This window comes from Salvelinus alpinus, chromosome 16 (assembly GCF_045679555.1).
Source record: "Salvelinus alpinus chromosome 16, SLU_Salpinus.1, whole genome shotgun sequence".
Classification (NCBI taxonomy): domain Eukaryota; kingdom Metazoa; phylum Chordata; class Actinopteri; order Salmoniformes; family Salmonidae; genus Salvelinus; species Salvelinus alpinus.
The window spans coordinates 41,305,612-41,328,017 of NC_092101.1; the positions used below are offsets into that span (position 1 = coordinate 41,305,612).

General features: G+C 47.0%; 1 protein-coding gene across 2 annotated transcripts in view; it reads right to left on the reverse strand.

The window, feature by feature from the left end:
- cachd1 (cache domain containing 1) overlaps positions 1-22,406 on the reverse strand; it is a 151,603-nt gene that overhangs the window by 72,923 nt on the left and 56,274 nt on the right. For both annotated transcript variants that reach the window (XM_071346247.1, XM_071346246.1), the window contains exon 4: positions 4,736-4,842. In XM_071346247.1, the coding sequence (XP_071202348.1) occupies positions 4,736-4,842 (107 nt within the window). The remainder of the gene's footprint in view (positions 1-4,735; positions 4,843-22,406) is intronic.

Sequence of the window (22,406 nt, forward strand, 5' to 3'; positions counted from 1 at the left end):
AACATGAACACAGTACCCTATATAGACCAACACTACAACATGAACACAGTACCCTATATAGACCAACACTACAACATGAACACAGTACCCTATATAGACCAACACTACAACAACATGAACACAGTACCCTATATAGACCAACACTACAACAACATGAACACAGTACCCTATATAGACCAACACTACAACAACATGAACACAGTACCCTATATAGACCAACACTACAACAACATGAACACAGTACCCTATATAGACCAACACTACAACAACATGAACACAGTACCCTATATAGACCAACACTACAACATGAACACAGTACCCTATATAGACCAACACTACAACAAAATGAACACAGTACCCTATATAGACCAACACTACAACAAAATGAACACAGTACCCTATATAGACCAACACTACAACATGAACACAGTACCCTATATAGACCAACACTACAACATGAACACAGTACCCTATATAGACCAACATTACAACATGAACACAGTACCCTATATAGACCAACACTACAACAACATGAACACAGTACCCTATATAGACCAACACTACAACAACATGAACACAGTACCCTATATAGACCAACACTACAACAACATGAACACAGTACCCTATATAGACCAACACTACAACAACATGAACACAGTACCCTATATAGACCAACACTACAACAACATGAACACAGTACCCTATATAGACCAACACTACAACAACATGAACACAGTACCCTATATAGACCAACACTACAACAACATGAACACAGTACCCTATATAGACCAACACTACAACAACATGAACACAGTACCCTATATAGACCAACACTACAACAACATGAACACAGTACCCTATATAGACCAACACTACAACAACATGAACACAGTACCCTATATAGACCAACACTACAACAACATGAACACAGTACCCTATATAGACCAACACTACAACAACATGAACACAGTACCCTATATAGACCAACACTACAACAACATGAACACAGTACCCTATATAGACCAACACTACAACAACATGAACACAGTACCCTATATAGACCAACACTACAACAACATGAACACAGTACCCTATATAGACCAACACTACAACAACATGAACACAGTACCCTATATAGACCAACACTACAACAACATGAACACAGTACCCTATATAGACCAACACTACAACATGAACACAGTACCCTATATAGACCAACACTACAACAACATGAACACAGTACCCTATATAGACCAACACTACAACATGAACACAGTACCCTATATAGACCAACACTACAACATGAACACAGTACCCTATATAGACCAACACTACACCAACATGAACACAGTACCCTATATAGACCAACACTACAACAACATGAACACAGTACCCTATATAGACCAACACTACAACAACATGAACACAGTACCCTATATAGACCAACACTACAACAACATGAACACAGTACCCTATATAGACCAACACTACAACAACATGAACACAGTACCCTATATAGACCAACACTACAACAACATGAACACAGTACCATATATAGACCAACACTACAACAACATGAACACAGTACCCTATATAGACCAACACTACAACAACATGAACACAGTACCCTATATAGACCAACACTACAACAACAAGAACACAGTACCCTATATAGACCAACACTACAACAACATGAACACAGTACCCTATATAGACCAACACTACAACATGAACTCAGTACCCTATATAGACCAACACTACAACAACATGAACACAGTACCCTATATAGACCAACACTACAACAACAAGAACACAGTACCCTATATAGACCAACACTACAACAACAAGAACACAGTACCCTATATAGACCAACACTACAACAACAAGAACACAGTACCCTATATAGACCAACACTACCACATGGTGGGGATATGGGCTACTTAGTGGCATGTTTGCATTTCATATTGAGTTGAGGCACACTAGCTTGTCATACATAAGCACTCTAGGCCAGTCCATCCATCTCAATCTAGGATTAAAAAGGAATCTCTGGACATGTAAACAGGCTAACAGAGTAGAGTCTGTATATATCTACTAGGTTTCAGCCCTTAATCCTGCCACTAATGTATAGAAAACACTAGAACCACAGATGACTGGCTGAAGTGCCACTGCTTACTCTAAAGGCATCCGCATGTTTCACAGCCGAAACACTTCGGAAGAGTTTGGTGAAGTCAGTAGCCAAAGTCTTCGCCCATTCGTCTGTGATTGGTCAACAGTAGGGATTCTTCAATAAAGTCTGTTGTCATTCAACGAGAGACTACTCGTTTTCATACACATTATTAATAAACATTGCACATACCATCTTAGTTAGATGTAAAATTACACGACTAAGATCTCCTCAGCAAAAACGTCTAAATTAATGACAGTTTTCTTGAGTTATCTTAGATTAATTCTGACAATTTTTTGGAAGTGTATACTGGCTATGGCATCTCAGTTGGTAGAGCATGGGGTTTGTAATGACAGGATTGTGGATTCGATTCCCGGGGACACCCATATGTAAAATGTATGCACGCATGACTAATTCTCTTTGGATAAAAGCATCCGCTAAAGGCTATAAAAATAGAGCAAAAAAAGTCTAGGGAAAGGAGGAAAGAAAACAGAAGGAGATAACAGAAAGGAGAAAACAGAAAGGAGAAAACAGAAAGGAGAAAACAGAAAGGAGAAAACAGAAGGAGATAACAGAAGGCGATAGCAGAAGGAGATAGCAGAAGGAGATAACATAAGGAGAAAACAGAAGGAGATAACAGGAGATAACAGAAAGGAGAAAACAGAAAGGAGATAACAGATGAGGAAAACAATAACCAGAAGGACGAGTCCAGGATGAGAAAAACAATAACCAGAAGGACGAGTCCAGGATGAGGAAAACAATAACCAGAAGGACGAGTCCAGGATGAGGAAAACAATAACCAGAAGGACGAGTCCAGGATGAGGAAAACAATAACCAGAAGGACGAGTCCAGGATGAGGAAAACAATAACCAGAAGGACGAGTCCAGGATGAGGAAAACAATAACCAGAAGGACGAGTCCAGGATGAGGAAAACAATAACCAGAAGGACGAGTCCAGGATGAGGAAAACAATAACCAGAAGGACGAGTCCAGGATGAGGAAAACAATAACCAGAAGGACGAGTCCAGGATGAGGAAAACAATAACCAGAAGGACGAGTCCAGGATGAGGAAAACAATAACCAGAAGGACGAGTCCAGGATGAGGAAAACAATAACCAGAAGGACGAGTCCAGGAAAAACAGATCACCTGACACCGTCTCACTCTACCTTTTTCTTCACTCACTCACTTCTCTCCCTCCCCCAGTCATTTCTCACTCACTCACTTCTCTCCCTCCCCCAGTCATTTCTCACTCTCTCACTTCTCTCCCTCCCCCAGTCATTTCTCACTCTCTCACTTCTCTCCCTCCCCCAGTCATTTCTCACTCTCTCACTTCTCTCCCTCCCCCAGTCATTTCTCACTCTCTCACTTCTCTCCCTCCCCCAGTCATTTCTCACTCTCTCACTTCTCTCCCTCCCCCAGTCATTTCTCACTTCTCTCCCTCCCCCAGTCATTTCTCACTCTCTCCTCTGTCCCTCATCTTTCCCTCCTCCTTTCTCTTTGGTTGTTCAGACTGGGTCCAGACAAATGGGGACGATGAATGCTAGCAGAGGCCGGAGGTCAAGACGGGCTGAGGAATGGAGGCTTGGCGGTAACATGAACTCCTGATGAATGCTTTGGAAAAATAAGCTCTGAGATGAAGATGAATCGCCCTAATCTGCTTCGAAGCCGGAGCGACCTGGAATTTGGACGGAGAGGGTGTGAGAGACTAAGAGACGGGTAGGGGAACAAGCTGTGGGGGTTCTACAGTCCTTACAGAGGAGGAAGGGTGTATGTGAGATAGTGGTTGACTTTGCCAGCGTTTCCACATCGAGACTAAAATGACAACTAGCAAGTGTGTGATTAGGGCTAATACTGTAGCTGCTTCAGTACAGTCAGGGCATGGGTTAGTGATATTCTGCCATGATAACTAATAAACGGATCAGACAGAATTTATAGTGTTCATTGTTGATTGGACTTTGACTGGGAGTGTTCTGATGCACAGGTTAAATGATAACGTCATCACATCTGATTATGATTGGCTAACAGCAGTGCAGAAGGCCCGACAAAGCCTTATAATGTAGAATGAGAAAAACATCCAGTTCCTGAATGGAGAAGCAGACCAAAATACTTCCTTTGATCTCAGAGAAAAAGAGAGAAAGAGAGAGAAAGAGAGTAGGAAAAGGGAAGGGGCAGAGAGGAGGGGAGAAAACAGAATACAAAGTGGTCTAATGCGTGGAACAGGCACAGTTCATTATTTCCATCTGGGTTCAAAGCCCTTTTCCTTTTAAGATGTAACCATATGGTGAGGAATATTAATTTCTTAGAAATATGGGTTGCCTTAAAGGGTGGTAAGGGTAAGGGGTAGTGAGGGGGTAAGGGGTGGTAGGGGTAATGGGGTAATGAGGAGGGTAAAGGGTGGTAGGGGTAATGGGGTAGTGGGGGGGGGGGTAAGGGGGAAGTGAGGGGGGGAAGGGGGAAGTGAGGGGGGTAAGGGGTGTTGGGGGGTAAGGGGTGGTAGGGGTAATGGGGTAGTGAGGGGGGTAAGGGGGAAGTGAGGGGGGTAAGGGGTGATAGTAGTAGAAGGTGACCCACCTGAGTTGAGGTCCCGTCCAGGGTTGAAGGCTCGGCTGTTGACCGTGGGGGACAGCCTGTCACAGCAGATGGTCTTGGACACGTTGGTGTTGAAGTTACCATCAAACCTGAATAAAGATAAAGACATGTTTACAACAGAACCAATTGGACATATATTTCACTTAACCACCATAGAAGTAATATCCCTCAGAAAGAGAAGGCAGGAGGACGATAATAAAAAGATAGAAAGAGAAACTGAATCTGGACTGAATCTGAAATACATAGTGTGCTGATGCAAACTGCAACAAGGATCTCACTGATGCCCATGCTGTGTGGAATATATGCTTATCTCATCCTCCCAGTGATGCACCACATGCATAGGTGGGGTACAAGTAGTGTGTGTGGTGGGTGTCTGGGGGGTGGTGGGTGTCTGGTTGCTCTAAGCCCAGTAGATTCCCTATCACATAGGGTTGGCAGCCCCCTGGTCACTCCATGAGGTCATAGCAGCTAGTCTTATCCATCCCAGCAATGTTTTCAGGCTGCTTCAGCTACTAAAGAAAAGCTGATAGATGGATGGGGAGAGGAGAGGGGTGTCTCAGGGGAGCAGGCTGCTCCACCCTGCACCATGGCCAGGTCCCTTTGATCCAACACCCCTGCTGGCTCACACACCAACACAACCATCCACCAGTAACCTGTTATTCCCTATCGCACGCACACACACAAACGTCATCCTCTCTCGCCACCCCATCCGGAGCTTGAGAGAGTGTGTCTGATTGACAGCTGCTCTGATGAACAAGATGCTTTGAACTTCAGACATTTAATTCCCATCAGGGTACAGTCATTATTATTCTCCTCCAACACACTTTACATGAGCAGGCTAAGAAAATGTTCCAGAGAAAATAAACATTTGCAATTGCTTTGAATTCAACATCAAAACCAGGAGAATGAGAGCGGTGCAGGAGTGAGGGAGAGAGATGGAGGAGAGAGAAAGAAGAGAGAAGGAGAAGGAGAAGAGGAGAGAGAGAGAGAGGGAGGAGAAAGAAGAGAGAAGGAGAAGAGGAGAGAGAGAGAGGGAAGGAGGAGAAAGAGAAAAACCTTGCGTGTAAATGAGGGTTTTGAAAAACATCTCAGGTTTTAAAAAGGGTAGAAAATAAATCAATATACAGTACCAATCAAAAGATTGGACACCTACTCATTCAAGGGTTTTTCTTTATTTTTACTATTTTCTACATTGGAGAATAATAGTGAAGACATCAAACTATGAAATAACACATATGTAATCATGTAGTAACCAAAAATCAAAATCAAATCAAAATTAAATCAAAATATATTTTAAATTTGAGATTCTTGAAAGTAGCCACCCTTTGCCTTGATGACATCTTTGCACACTCTTGGCATTCTCTCAACCAGCTTCATGAGGAATGCTTTTCCAACAGTCTTGAAGGAGTTCCCACATATGCTGAGCACTTGTTGGCTGCTTTTCCTTCACTCTGCGGTCCAACTCATCCCAAACCATCTCAATTGGGTTGCGGTCGGTGATTGTGGAGGCCAGGTCATCTGATGCAGCACTCCATTGCTCTCCTTGGTCAAATAGCCCTTACACAGCCTGGAGGTGTGTTGGGTCATTGTCCTGTTGAAAAACAAATTACAGTCCCACTAAGCGCAAACCAGATGGGATGGCGTATCGCTGCAGAATGCTGTTAGCCATGCTGGTTAAATGTGCCTTGAATTCAAAATAAATCACTGACACTGTCACCAGCAAAGCACCCCCACACCATCACACCTCCTCCTCCATGCTTCACGGTTTGGAACCACACATGTGGAGCTCATCCGTTCACCTACTCTTCGTCTCACAAAGACATGGTATTGGACGCAAAAATCTCAAATTTGGACTCATTAGACCAAAGTACAGATTTCCACCGGTCTAATGTCCATTTCTCATGTTTCTTGGCCAATGGAAGTCTCTTCTTCTTATTGGTGTCCTTTACTAGTGGTTTCTTTGCAGCAATGCGACCATGAAGGCCTCTGAACAGTTGATGTTGAGATGTGCATGTTACTTGAACTCTGTGAAGCATTTATTTGGGCTGCAATCTGAGGTGCAGTTAACTCTAATGAACTTATCCTCGGCAGCAGAGGTAACTCTGGGTCTTCCTTTCCTGTGGCGGTCCTCATGAGAGCCAGTTTCATCATAGCGCTAGATGGTTTTTGCGACTGCACTTGAAGAAACTTTCAAAGTTCTTGAAATGTTCCGTATTGACTGACCTTCATCTCTTAAAGTAGTGATGTACTGACGTCATAATATGGACTTGGTATTTTACTAAATAGGACTATCTTCTGTATACCACCCCTACCTTGTCACAACACAACTGATCATCTCAAACGCATTGAGGAAAGAAATTCCACAAATTCACTTTCAACAAGGCACACCTGTTAATTGAAATGCATTCCAGGTAACTACCTCATGAAGCTGGTTGAGAGAATGCCAAGAGTGTGCAAAGCTGTCATCAAGGCAAAGGGTGGCTACTTAGAAGAACCTAAAATATCAAATATTTAATTTGTTTATCACTTTTTTGGTTACTACATGATTCCATATGGGTCATTTCATACTTTTGATGTCTTCACTATTATTCTAAAATGTAGAAAATAGTAAAAATACAGAAAAGCCCTTGAATGAGTAGTTGTGTCCAAACTTTTGACTGGTACTGTATATGAAACAACCCCTGAAGCTGCATTAAGAGGGAGCATTTCCTTATACCAGAATCGCATACTGCTCTTCTATTACCTGAAGCTTTAGCTAGCTTATAACGAGGCCTCCTGAAATCTCCTGATATGGACAGAAGCATGTGGTGTGACAGACAGTGTCTGTCAGTCAGTCAGTGAGAGAGGTACCATCGGCCCATTTTCAAGCTTTTTAGGTCAGTTAAGCCCCTCTCTTTCCTCTTTTCTCATCCATCCCTCTCTATATCTACCTCATGTTCAAACAGAGGCTTCATTTGCTCACACACTGAGCAAACAGAAAAACAGCTGACCCCACATTCCTGATCCCAGCTCAGACCAGAGCCCAAGAACCTAGCTCCATTTAAGAATGGAGGCCACGGTGTTCTTGGATACCTTGAATGCTGCAGCAATCCTGTCTCGGAGCTCTATGGACAATTTCTTCGACCTCATGGCTTGGTTTTTGCTCTGACATGCACTGTGAACAGTGGGACCTTATATAGACAAAGTGTGTGCCTTTCCAAATCATGTCCAATCAATTGAATTTTCCACAGGTGGACTCCAATCAAGTTGTAGAAACATCTCAAGGATGATCAATGGAAACAGGATGCACCTGAGCTCAATTTCAAGTCTCATAGCAAAGGGTCTGAATACTTATGTGAATAGGGTATTTATGTTTTTTATGTGTGTGAAAAAATTGTAAACACCTGTTTCCGCTTTGTCATTATGGGGCAGGTTGATGAGGGAAAAATAATTGTATCCATTTTAGAAACAGGCTGTAATGTAACAAAATGTGGAAAAGGTCGAGGTGTCTGAATACTGTCCGATTACACTGTTTGTCCTTATCATATTATCCCCAGAGCAACACTACTATACCACCACACTGGAGATTGTAACCAGACAAAAACATCAGAAGTGATTGGGTGGAACACAATACAGCTTTTCCTCCAGCCTCCATCTAGTAAATGACAGCCTGGGAATAACCATTATAACAATAAAACCCTGTATAAACCCTGTCATTATCTAAACACACAGCTATCCAGCTAAACACCTTCTCTCATCTCTACCTGCCTACCTGGCTGGCTGGTCCTCCTGAGGTAGCTGTAGTCAGAGAGAAACAGATATATTGTGTTCAATTTAATACTGTAGCTAGAGCCTTCCGTCTGTCTGAAGGGGCTGTCTGTGTTCTGTCTGGCACTGGGAGCAGAGCTGCAGTAGAAGTGACAGTTATGGCAGCTTTCTATCCTACATTCTACTAGCTTACACAGGAGGCGGGCAAATGAGCAGCGTCTGTAAATCCACACACTCTACAACTAAATGAATGGCTTTATGATACATTATTAGACATGTGGCAATTGATATAGTCATCTGCAACTGAAAATAAGAAACTGACCTAGCTGGTACCAACTGATCTTGCTGGTACCCATCTACCTGAAGATTAGTCACTATAACAGAAACATGTGCTATTTTCAGGTATTGATATGTTGAGTAGACCTGAAACCCGGCCATCAGACCAACCATTGATGAAAGCATTCCAACAGTTAGGCAACATTTTGTCAAAGCGGAAATGAGTTTGAGACAATTCAGGCTACAAGTGTAGGCCTAATGATAATCACAGAATGTCATTACAATACACATAGGTGTTCTTTAACAGCTGTCTCTTTCCATTCATCAAATTAAAAGGTGCACGGTGCACTGTTGGGTATTTTGTGAGTGAACAAATGTGCGTGGGTAGCCTACAGGAGCACTTTTGTTAAGTGATTGTTTGACAATCCGATTAAATCATCATGACTGGTTGTGTTTAGGCCACAGTAAAAGGCATAGGCGGTGTGTCCATAAAGCTAGGGGAAGCTAAGCTTTCCCGAAAGTAAATATAATTATATTGCCAAAATTATATAGCCTAATTAGCTTACTCATGTCTATACAGAAATAATGTACATAATTACCTCAACACCGGTTCCCCCCGTACATTGACTCTGTACCGGTACCTCCTGTATATAGGCTCCACATTGACTCTGTACCGGTACCCCCTGTATATAGCCTCCACATTGACTCTGTACCGGTACCTCCAGTATATAGCCTCCACATTGACTCTGTACCGGTACCTCCTGTATATAGCCTCCACATTGACTCTGTACCGGTACCTCCTGTATATAGCCTCCACATTGACTCTGTACCGGTACCCCCTGTATATAGCCTCCACATTGACTCTGTACCAGTACCCTCTGTATATAGCCTCCACATTGACTCTGTACCAGTACCCCCTGTATATAGCCTCCACATTGACTCTGTACCAGTACCCCCTGTATATAGCCTCCACATTGACTCTGTACCAGTACCCCCTGTATATAGCCTCCACATTGACTCTGTACCAGTACCTCCTGTATATAGCCTCCACATTGACTCTGTACCGGTACCTCCTGTATATAGCCTCCACATTGACTCTGTACCGGTACCCCCTGTATATAGCCTCCACATTGACTCTGTACCAGTACCCCCTGTATATAGCCTCCACATTGACTCTGTACCGGTACCTCCTGTATATAGCCCCGCTATTGTTATTTACTGCTGATCTTTAATTATTTGTTACTTAAATTTTTAGGTATTTTCTTAAAACTGCATTATTGGTTAAGGGCTTGAAAGTAAGCATTTCACTGTAAGGTCTACACCTGTTGTATTCAGCCCATGTGACAAATTACATTTGGTTTGAAATAAGTAAAATCATTCAAAATAGATACCTAAACCAGAAAGCATGATTTGGTCATTAGCTAAAAATATATATATATTTAAAAGCTGAGGATTGTTTTAAATCACATAGCCTACAGTCGGAAGGCCCCACAATTTGTGCAGCGCACTGCAAATACCAAATAGATGTATTGTTGAGTTGTGACTGTCAGTGAAAAGCAGAGACCCAGCCATGCATATCGCAGTATTTAAAAATACAATCAAGGAAAAACTATTTGGAAAGCAAATGGCTATTGCTGTAAAGAGTCGACAATGAAAAGACTCCGATCTGTCTTTTAGTTATTTTAACCTATTTGGGCGAACAGTAGCCTATCTCATTGGCACCAGCAGAGAACATCGGCCACATCCCCGGTGAGTCTGCATATTCACTGTCTTCATTGCTGGGTCAGTGCCACTTCTTGTTTTTGGACAATCATTTCCTCCTCCAGGTTAAATGGTCATCATATTGTATATCTCCCCTTTTCGTAGGCCCATCATATGGATCAGACAACATGGTTTTATTGATCTGTTTGGCAGTAGAGTAGGCTACCCTGTCATTTTTACAGTATATTAAAAAACATATGCATGTGCACACTTGGGTGTCCCATACCAGTAAGAAATGAAATGTACTTTCAACCCTGGACATCCTGTTAACCACCCCAGGCTATGACCGGCCGTCTGACCCAGGAGCAGGCAGCAGCAGCTGACTTGAAGCCCATTGAAAGACCCCCTGACCTGGGGATGCATGGGCCTGCCACCAGCCTCTCTGGAGGGTCCAGCACAGCACTGAGTTAGAGTTCGAGACAAGTCCTGCTGTGGCATTGCACTGGCGCAGATCAGATGTTAGGATCTTTCATTTTCCTGGCTGGGACTGTGTGACCCTGGGGAGAGAAAAAGTTATTCCACACAACCCCAAACGGTCACGCTCCTAAATTAACTTTCTCAAAGTAGGAGCTGTCAGCTTTTCCCCAGTGGGATGCTTTCAAGTTGTGGGGGCGATGCCCTGCTATTAGACCGACAGGCAGCCCTCAGAAGTGAGCCTGAATTTGGTTTAACCCTCCTCGCCTCCCGCCACGTTCCCAACATCTTCTATAACCTTCTACTCAGTGAGTATATCCACCACAGCTATCCCTTTCTCTACATAAAGTGTGTGAGTGAGTGAGTGAGTGAGTGACTGAGTGACTGAGTGACTGAGTGAGTGAGCGAGGGAGTGGGTGAGTGGGGAGTGAATGGGTGAGTGAATGGGTGAGTGAATGGGTGAGTGAATGGGTGAGTGAATGGGTGAGTGGGTGAGTGAGTGGGTGAGTGAATGGGTGAGTGAATGGGTGAATGGGTGAGTGAGTGAGAGTGAAGCCTAGCCGACTAAATTGTGATTAAATTCTGTAAGTATTATAGTGGAGGAGCAGGGCTGACTGGGAGAAGCAGAGATCCTGGAACTCCAGATAAGGCAGTGGAGAAACTTCAGAGAGACATAACATACACCATCAAAACTACATTAGATCTGAGAGAGAGAAAACAGAAGAGAGGAAGAGACAGATGGAGGGAGAGAGAAGTAGAAAAATATAGGAAGAGAGAGGGAGTAGGTTTACTTGGACACTGATCATTTGATATTAATGATATCAAAAGAGAAGTAGAAAAAGATAGGAAGAGAGAGGGAGTAGGTTTACATGGACACTGATCATTTGATATTAAACTGACTATGGCAATAGGCTGATTATGGAAATAGTCATGTAAACACCTTACTCTGCTGATCTTAATCGGCGTAGGATCAAAATCGAAGTAAGCCTACGCCGGCGTTCCAGCGGTGTATTTGATCTGCGTATATGTTAGCACCGGTAGCGTAAACCTCCCTCTATATGTGCGAGTGAAGTGAGTTCGGAAAAACATAGTATGCCAATTAAAAATAATTAAATAACAAAAATCAACCAGTCCATTTAGTAAGTAATCCATAGAGACACATACCAGCTCTACTGGTAGTACTGCTACTTCCAGCAGTACTACACCTGCTACTACCAGCAGTACTACACCTGCTACTTCCAGCAGTACTACACCTGCTACTTCCAGCAGTACTACACCTGCTACTTCCAGCAGTACTACACCTGCTACTTCCAGCAGTACTACACCTGCTACTTCCAGCAGTACTACACCTGCTACTACCAGCAGTACTACACCTGCTACTTCCAGCAGTACTACACCTGCTACTTCCAGCAGTACTACACCTGCTACTTCCAGCAGTACTACACCTGCTACTTCCAGCAGTACTACACCTGCTACTTCCAGCAGTACTACACCTGCTACTTCCAGCAGTACTACACCTGCTACTACCAGCAGTACTACACCTGCTACTTCCAGCAGTACTACACCTGCTACTTCCAGCAGTACTACACCTGCTACTACCAGCAGTACTACACCTGCTACTTCCAGCAGTACTACACCTGCTACTACCAGCAGTACTACACCTGCTACTACCAGCAGTACTACACCTGCTACTACCAGCAGTACTACACCTGCTACTACCAGCAGTACTACACCTGCTACTACCAGCAGTACTACACCTGCTACTTCCAGCAGTACTACACCTGCTACTACCAGCAGTACTACACCTGCTACTTCCAGCAGTACTACACCTGCTACTTCCAGCAGTACTACACCTGCTACTTCCAGCAGTACTACACCTGCTACTTCCAGCAGTACTACACCTGCTAATTCCAGCAGTACTACACCTGCTACTACCAGCAGTACTACACCTGCTACTACCAGCAGTACTACACCTGCTACTTCCAGCAGTACTACACCTGCTACTTCCAGCAGTACTACACCTGCTACTACCAGCAGTACTACACCTGCTACTTCCAGCAGTACTACACCTGCTACTACCAGCAGTACTACACCTGCTACTACCAGCAGTACTACACCTGCTACTACCAGCAGTACTACACCTGCTACTACCAGCAGTACTACACCTGCTACTTCCAGCAGTACTACACCTGCTACTTCCAGCAGTACTACACCTGCTACTTCCAGCAGTACTACACCTGCTACTTCCAGCAGTACTACACCTGCTACTACCAGCAGTACTACACCTGCTACTACCAGCAGTACTACACCTGCTACTTCCAGCAGTACTACACCTGCTACTTCCAGCAGTACTACACCTGCTACTACCAGCAGTACTACACCTGCTACTACCAGCAGTACTACACCTGCTACTACCAGCAGTACTACACCTGCTACTACCAGCAGTACTACACCTGCTACTACCAGCAGTACTACACCTGCTACTACCAGCAGTACTACACCTGCTACTACCAGCAGTACTACACCTGCTACTACCAGCAGTACTACACCTGCTACTTCCAGCAGTACTACACCTGCTACTTCCAGCAGTACTACACCTGCTACTACCAGCAGTACTACACCTGCTACTTCCAGCAGTACTACACCTGCTACTACCAGCAGTACTACACCTGCTACTACCAGCAGTACTACACCTGCTACTACCAGCAGTACTACACCTGCTACTACCAGCAGTACTACACCTGCTACTACCAGCAGTACTACACCTGCTACTACCAGCAGTACTACACCTGCTACTTCCAGCAGTACTACACCTGCTACTACCAGCAGTACTACACCTGCTACTACCAGCAGTACTACACCTGCTACTACCAGCAGTACTACACCTGCTACTACCAGCAGTACTACACCTGCTACTTCCAGCAGTCCTACACCTGCTACTACCAGCAGTCCTACACCTGCTACTACCAGCAGTACTACACCTGCTACTACCAGCAGTACTACACCTGCTACTACCAGCAGTACTACACCTGCTACTACCAGCAGTACTACACCTGCTACTTCCAGCAGTACTACACCTGCTACTTCCAGCAGTACTACACCTGCTACTTCCAGCAGTACTACACCTGCTACTACCAGCAGTACTACACCTGCTACTTCCAGCAGTACTACACCTGCTACTTCCAGCAGTACTACACCTGCTACTTCCAGCAGTACTACACCTGCTACTTCCAGCAGTACTACACCTGCTACTTCCAGCAGTACTACACCTGCTACTTCCAGCAGTACTACACCTGCTACTTCCAGCAGTACTACACCTGCTACTTCCAGCAGTACTACACCTGCTACTTCCAGCAGTACTACACCTGCTACTTCCAGCAGTACTACACCTGCTACTTCCAGCAGTACTACACCTGCTACTACCAGCAGTACTACACCTGCTACTACCAGCAGTACTACACCTGCTACTTCCAGCAGTACTACACCTGCTACTTCCAGCAGTACTACACCTGCTACTACCAGCAGTACTACACCTGCTACTTCCAGCAGTACTACACCTGCTACTACCAGCAGTACTACACCTGCTACTACCAGCAGTACTACACCTGCTACTACCAGCAGTACTACACCTGCTACTACCAGCAGTACTACACCTGCTACTACCAGCAGTACTACACCTGCTACTACCAGCAGTACTACACCTGCTACTTCCAGCAGTACTACACCTGCTACTACCAGCAGTACTACACCTGCTACTACCAGCAGTACTACACCTGCTACTACCAGCAGTACTACACCTGCTACTTCCAGCAGTACTACACCTGCTACTTCCAGCAGTACTACACCTGCTACTTCCAGCAGTACTACACCTGCTACTTCCAGCAGTACTACACCTGCTACTACCAGCAGTACTACACCTGCTACTACCAGCAGTACTACACCTGCTACTTCCAGCAGTACTACACCTGCTACTTCCAGCAGTACTACACCTGCTACTACCAGCAGTACTACACCTGCTACTTCCAGCAGTACTACACCTGCTACTACCAGCAGTACTACACCTGCTACTACCAGCAGTACTACACCTGCTACTACCAGCAGTACTACACCTGCTACTACCAGCAGTACTACACCTGCTACTACCAGCAGTACTACACCTGCTACTACCAGCAGTACTACACCTGCTACTTCCAGCAGTACTACACCTGCTACTACCAGCAGTACTACACCTGCTAGTACCAGCAGTACTACACCTGCTACTACCAGCAGTACTACACCTGCTACTCCCAGCAGTACTACACCTGCTACTACCAGCAGTACTACACCTGCTACTTCCAGCAGTACTACACCTGCTACTACCAGCAGTACTACACCTGCTACTACCAGCAGTACTACACCTGCTACTACCAGCAGTACTACACCTGCTACTACCAGCAGTACTACACCTGCTACTACCAGCAGTACTACACCTGCTACTTCCAGCAGTACTACACCTGCTACTTCCAGCAGTACTACACCTGCTACTTCCAGCAGTACTACACCTGCTACTACCAGCAGTACTACACCTGCTACTTCCAGCAGTACTACACCTGCTACTTCCAGCAGTACTACACCTGCTACTTCCAGCAGTACTACACCTGCTACTTCCAGCAGTACTACACCTGCTACTTCCAGCAGTACTACACCTGCTACTTCCAGCAGTACTACACCTGCTACTTCCAGCAGTACTACACCTGCTACTTCCAGCAGTACTACACCTGCTACTTCCAGCAGTACTACACCTGCTACTACCAGCAGTACTACACCTGCTACTACCAGCAGTACTACACCTGCTACTACCAGCAGTACTACACCTGCTACTTCCAGCAGTACTACACCTGCTACTACCAGCAGTACTACACCTGCTACTTCCAGCAGTACTACACCTGCTACTTCCAGCAGTACTACACCTGCTACTTCCAGCAGTACTACACCTGCTACTACCAGCAGTACTACACCTGCTACTTCCAGCAGTACTACACCTGCACCTATCGAAGACACAAGTTGTTCTGCTTCCACGAGCACATCCAATGCTAGCATTAGTAATTCTACATTTGTTGTTAGCCCAGCTAGCATGGACACAGACTGTTGTGAATCTGATGCGGCCGAAGAGCTACTGCCCCCTTACCCAGGAAAGCACCGAACAACAGACAGGGACGTTGGACCATCGAAGAGGTGCAAATATGATGAGAACTACATTGATTTGGGGTTCACTTATGTTGGGAGTAGTGCCTTTCCTCAGCCACAGTGTGTTATATGTGCAAAAGTACTAGCTCACAACTCAATGAAACCTTCACTCTCGCGCAGACATTTAGAAACAAAACATGGATATTTGAAAAATAAGCCACAGGAGTTTGAGTGAGAATTAAGACGACTTTTGAGTAATAAGACATAAAAACAACAGATACCATTAATAAGAAGGGGCTAGAAGCGTCTTATATGGTGAGCTACCGAGCCAAGTATATGGCTGGGACAATGCTGGGGGAAAAGGCCAAAAAACTATACAGACAATGCCTTCATCAAACAACACTGTTTCACAACCCATCAGTGACATGGCAGGAGATGTTTTGAAACAATTACTACTTTGCATACAAGCCAGTGAATTCTATGTGTTACAGCTGGATGAGTCAACAGACGTGGCGGGCCTGGCACAGCTCCTGGTATATGTCCGTTACATTTATGGGGGGTCAATTAAGGAAGACATCCTCTTCTGCAAACCACTGGAAACCAGGACAACAGGAGATGATATTTTTAAAGTACTGGACAGCTTTGTGACATCAAATGGCCCTGAACTCTCATGTATTTTCTGCACTATGCAATGATATGGGCAGCGACTATGTAACGCTTTTACAACATAAAGAAGGGCGCTGGTTATCAAGTGGCAAAGTATTGACACATTTTTTTGAATTGAGAGACGAGCTTAAAGTTTTCTTTACTGACCATAATTTTCACTTGTCTGACCGCTTGCATGATGACGAGTTTCTCACACGACTGGCCTATCTGGGTGATGTTCTTTCTCACCTGAATGATCTGAATCTAGGATTACAGGGACTCTCCGCAACTATATTCAATGTGCGGGACAAAATTGAGGCTATGATTAAGAAGTTGGAGCTCTTCTCTGTCTGCATTAACAAGGACAACACACAGGTCTTTCCATCATTGTATGATTTTTTGTGTGCAAATTAACTCAAGCTTACGGACAGTGTCAAATCTGATATTCCGAAGCACCTGAGTGAGTTGGGTGCGCAATTACGCAGGTACTTTCCCGAAACGGATGACACAAACAACTGGATTTGTTATCCCTTTCATGCCCTGCCTCCAGTCCACTTACCGATATCTGAACAAGAGAGCCTCATCAAAATTGCAACAAGCGGTTATGTGAAAAGATAATTTAATTAGAAACCACTGCTAGATTTCTTGATTGGGCTGCGCTCAGGAGTATGCCTTGGCAAATCAAGCTGTTAAGACACTGATGCCCTTTGCAACCACGTACCTATGTGAGAGTGGATTCTCGGCCATCACTAGCATGAAAACTAAATACAGTGTGTGTGGGAAATGATTTAAGACAGAGTCTCTCCAATACAACCCAACATTGCAGAGTTATGTGCATCCTTTCAAGCACATCCTTCTCATTAACCTGTGGTGAGATATTCACAATTTCCGATGAACAAATAAGGTTTTATATGTAAGATGGCTAAATAAAGAGCAAAATTAATGATCATTATTATTATTACTCGTGCCCTGGTCCTATAAGAGCTCTTTGTCACTTCCCACGACATTCATTCTTATGTTTAATAAATGTATCGTACAGGCTTACAATGATGGCAAAAAACAACATTTGAGACGCTGACCCTGGTGCTAGAGGGGGTATGCAGCTGGAGGTAGAATGTTTGCAGGGGTACGGGACTATAAAAAGTTTGGGAACCACTGAAGTAGCCTGATTTCAGATGTGTCCAAGATTATAAGGGAAATCATTCTTGCAAAGCATGTAAACGTTTTAAACAAACTATTATATTATCTGACTATCCACAATAATCGTATTATTGTGTGCATGTAACCGTGCTCAGTGGGAGATGTAGACAGCTGGTGCAGTAGAGATTAGGGTTGAAAGCAGCGCTCCACTCTATCTCTCTGTCGTTTGAGGTGTGTTTTCTCCTGCTGTAGTGGGAGATTGGAGGAAAGCGCATGGACTTCAGAGAAAGTTCCTCCCTGACACCACTCTGAGCCTACTAACCACACAACTACGCCATCAAAAAAATCCATTACCCATAATCCCCCACATCTGTCTGGGAGATTAAAATGGGGGCAGAGCAGACCAGTGGTGCTCACCGCCACCACTACTACTGCTGCTGCTCAACCCCACAACAACTACAACTGCTGCTGCTCAAACCCACCATCACTACTACTACTACTACTACTACTACTACTACTCATCCCCACCATCACTACTACTACTACTCATCCCCACCATCACTACTACTACTACTCATCCCCACCATCACTACTACTACTACTACTACTACTCATCCCCACCATCACTACTACTACTACTCATCCCCACCATCACTACTACTACTACTCATCCCCACCATCACTACTACTACTACTCATCCCCACCATCACTACTACTACTACTCATCCCCACCATCACTACTACTACTACTCATCCCCACCATCACTACTACTACTCATCCCCACCATCACTACTACTACTCATCCCCACCATCACTACTACTACTCATCCCCACCATCACCACTACTACTACTACTCATCCCCACCACCCACCACTACTACTCATCCCCACCATCACTACTACTACTCATCCCCACCATCACTACTACTACTCATCCCCACCATCACTACTACTACTCATCCCCACCATCACTACTACTACTACTCATCCCCACCATCACTACTACTCATCCCCACCATCACTACTACTACTACCACTACTACTACTCATCCCCACCATCACTACTACTACTACTACTACTACTCATCCCCACCACTACTACTGCTGCTCATCCCCACAACTACTACAACTGCTGCTGCTCATCCCCACCATCACCACTACTACTACTACTACTACTACTGCTGCTCATCCCCACCATCACCACTACTACTACTACTACTGCTCATCACCACTACTACTACTCATCCCCACCATCACCACTACTACTACTGCTCACCACCACTACTACTACTACTGCTCAACCCCACCACCACTACTACTACTACTCATCCCCACCATCACTACTACTACTACTCATCCACACTACTACTCATCCCCACCATCACTACTACTACTCATCCCCACCATCACTACTACTACTGCTCATCACCATCACCACTACTATAACTACCGCTGTTCATCACCACCACTACTACTCATCCCCACCATCACTACTACTACTACTAATCACCACTTCCACTACTACTGCTCATCCCCACCATCACTAGTACTACTACTACTGCTCATCACCACCACCACTACTACTACTACTGCTCATCACCACCACCACTACTACTACTACTGCTCATCACCACCACCACTACTACTACTACTGCTCATCACCACCACCACCACTACTACTACTGCTCATCCCCACCATCACTACTACTACTACTACTACCGCTGCTCACCACCACCACTACTACCGCTGATGCTCACTACCACCGCTGCTCACTACCACCACCGCCCACTACCACCACCACCACAGCTGCTCACTACCACCACCACAGCTGCTCACTACCACCACCACTGCTGCTCACTACCACCACCACAGCTCACCACCACAGCTCACCACCACAGATCACCACCACCACCACAGCTCACCACCACTGCTGCTCACTACCACCACCGCCCACTACCACCACCACCACAGATGCTCACTACCACCACCACTGCTGCTCACTACCACCGCTGCTCACTACCACCACCGCCCACTACCACCACCACCACAGCTGCTCACTACCACCATCACAGCTCACCACCGCTGCAGCTCACTACCACCACCGCTGCAGCTCACTACCACCGCAGCTCACTACCACCGCCACTGCAGCTCACTACCACCGCCACTGCAGCTCACTACCACCGCAGCTCACTACCACCGCCACTGCAGCTCACAACCACCGCCACTGCAGCTCACTACCACTACCACCGCTGCAGCTCACTACCACTGCAGCTCACTACCACTGCAGCTCACTACCACTACCACCGCTGCAGCTCACTACCACCGCAGCTCACTACCACCGCCGCCGCCGCTCACTACCGCCGCCGCCGCTCACTACCACCGCCGCCGCTCACTACCACCGCCGCCGCTCACTACCACCGCCGCCGCTCACCACCGCCGCCGCCGCTCACTACCGCCGCCGCTCACTACCACCGCCGCCGCTCACTACCACCGCCGCCGCCGCCGCTCACTACCACCGCCGCCGCCGCCGCTCACTAGCGCCGCCGCCGCCGCTCACTACCACCGCCGCCGCTCACTACCACCGCCGCCGCCGCTGCTCACTACCACCGCTGCTCACTACCACCGCTGCTCACTACCACCGCTGCTCACTACCACCACCGCCGCTGCTCACTACCACCACCGCCGCTGCTCACTACCACCACCGCCGCTGCTCACTACCACCACCGCCGCTGCTCACTACCACCACTGCAGCTCACTACCACCACCACCGCTGCTGCTCACTACCACCACTGCTGCTCACTACCACCACCACCGCTCACTACCACCACCACCGCTGCTGCTCACTACCACCACTGCTGCTCACTACCACCACCACCGCTGCGGCTCACTACCACCACCACCACCACCACCGCTGCGGCTCACTACCACCACCACCACCACTGCGGCTCACTACCACTACCACCACCGCCGCTGCTCACTACCACCACCGCCGCTGCTCACTACCACCACCGCCGCTGCTGCTCACCACCGCCGCTGCTGCTCACTACCACCACTGCTGCTCACTACCACCACTGCTGCTCACTACCACCACCACCGCTGCTGCTCACTACCACCACTGCTGCTCACTACCACCACTGCTGCTCACTACCACCACCACCGCTGCTGCTCACTACCACCACTGCTGCTCACCACCACCACCGCTGCTGCTCACTACCACCACCACCGCTGCTGCTCACTACCACCGCTGCTGCTCACTACCACCGCTGCTGCTCACTACCACCGCTGCTGCTCACTACCACCACTGCTGCTCACTACCACCACCACCGCTGCTGCTCACTACCACCACCACCGCTGCTGCTCACTACCACCACCGCTGCTGCTCACTACCACCACCACCGCTGCTCACTACCACCACTGCTGCTCACTACCACCACTGCTGCTCACTACCACCACTGCTGCTCACTACCACCACTGCTGCTCACTACCACCACTGCTGCTCACTACCACCACTGCTGCTCACTACCACCACTGCTGCTCACTACCACCACCGCTGCTCACTACCACCACCGCTGCTCACTACCACCACCGCTGCTCACTACCACCACCGCTGCTCACTACCACCACCGCTGCTCACTACCACCACCGCTGCTGCTCACTACCACCACCGCTGCTGCTCACTACCACCACCGCTGCTGCTCACTACCACCACCGCTGCTGCTCACTACCACCACCGCTGCTGCTCACTACCACCACCGCTGCTCACTACCATCACCGCTGCTGCTCACTACCACCACCGCTGCTGCTCACTACCACCACCGCTGCTGCTCACTACCACCACCGCTGCTGCTCACTACCACCACCGCTGCTGCTCACTACCACCACCGCTGCTGCTCACCACCACCACCGCTGCTGCTCACCACCACCACCACTACTGCTCACTACCACCGCTGCTGCTCACCACCACCACTGCAGCTCACTACCACCACTGCTGCTCACCACCACCACTGCAGCTCACTACCACCGCTGCTGCTCACCACCACCACTGCAGCTCACCACCACCACTGCTGCTCACTACCACCACCACCACCACTGCTGCTCACTACCACCACCACCACTACTGCTGCTCACTACCACCACCACCACTACTGCTCACTACCACCACCACCACTGCTGCTGCTCACTACCACCACCACCACCACTGCTGCTCACTACCACCACCACCACCGCCGCTGCTCACTACCACCACTGCAGCTCACTACCACCACCACCGCTGCTGCTCACTACCACCACTGCTGCTCACTACCACCACCACCGCTCACTACCACCACCACCGCTGCTGCTCACTACCACCACTGCTGCTCACTACCACCACCACCGCTGCGGCTCACTACCACCACCACCACCACCACCGCTGCGGCTCACTACCACCACCACCACCACTGCGGCTCACTACCACTACCACCACCGCCGCTGCTCACTACCACCACCGCCGCTGCTCACT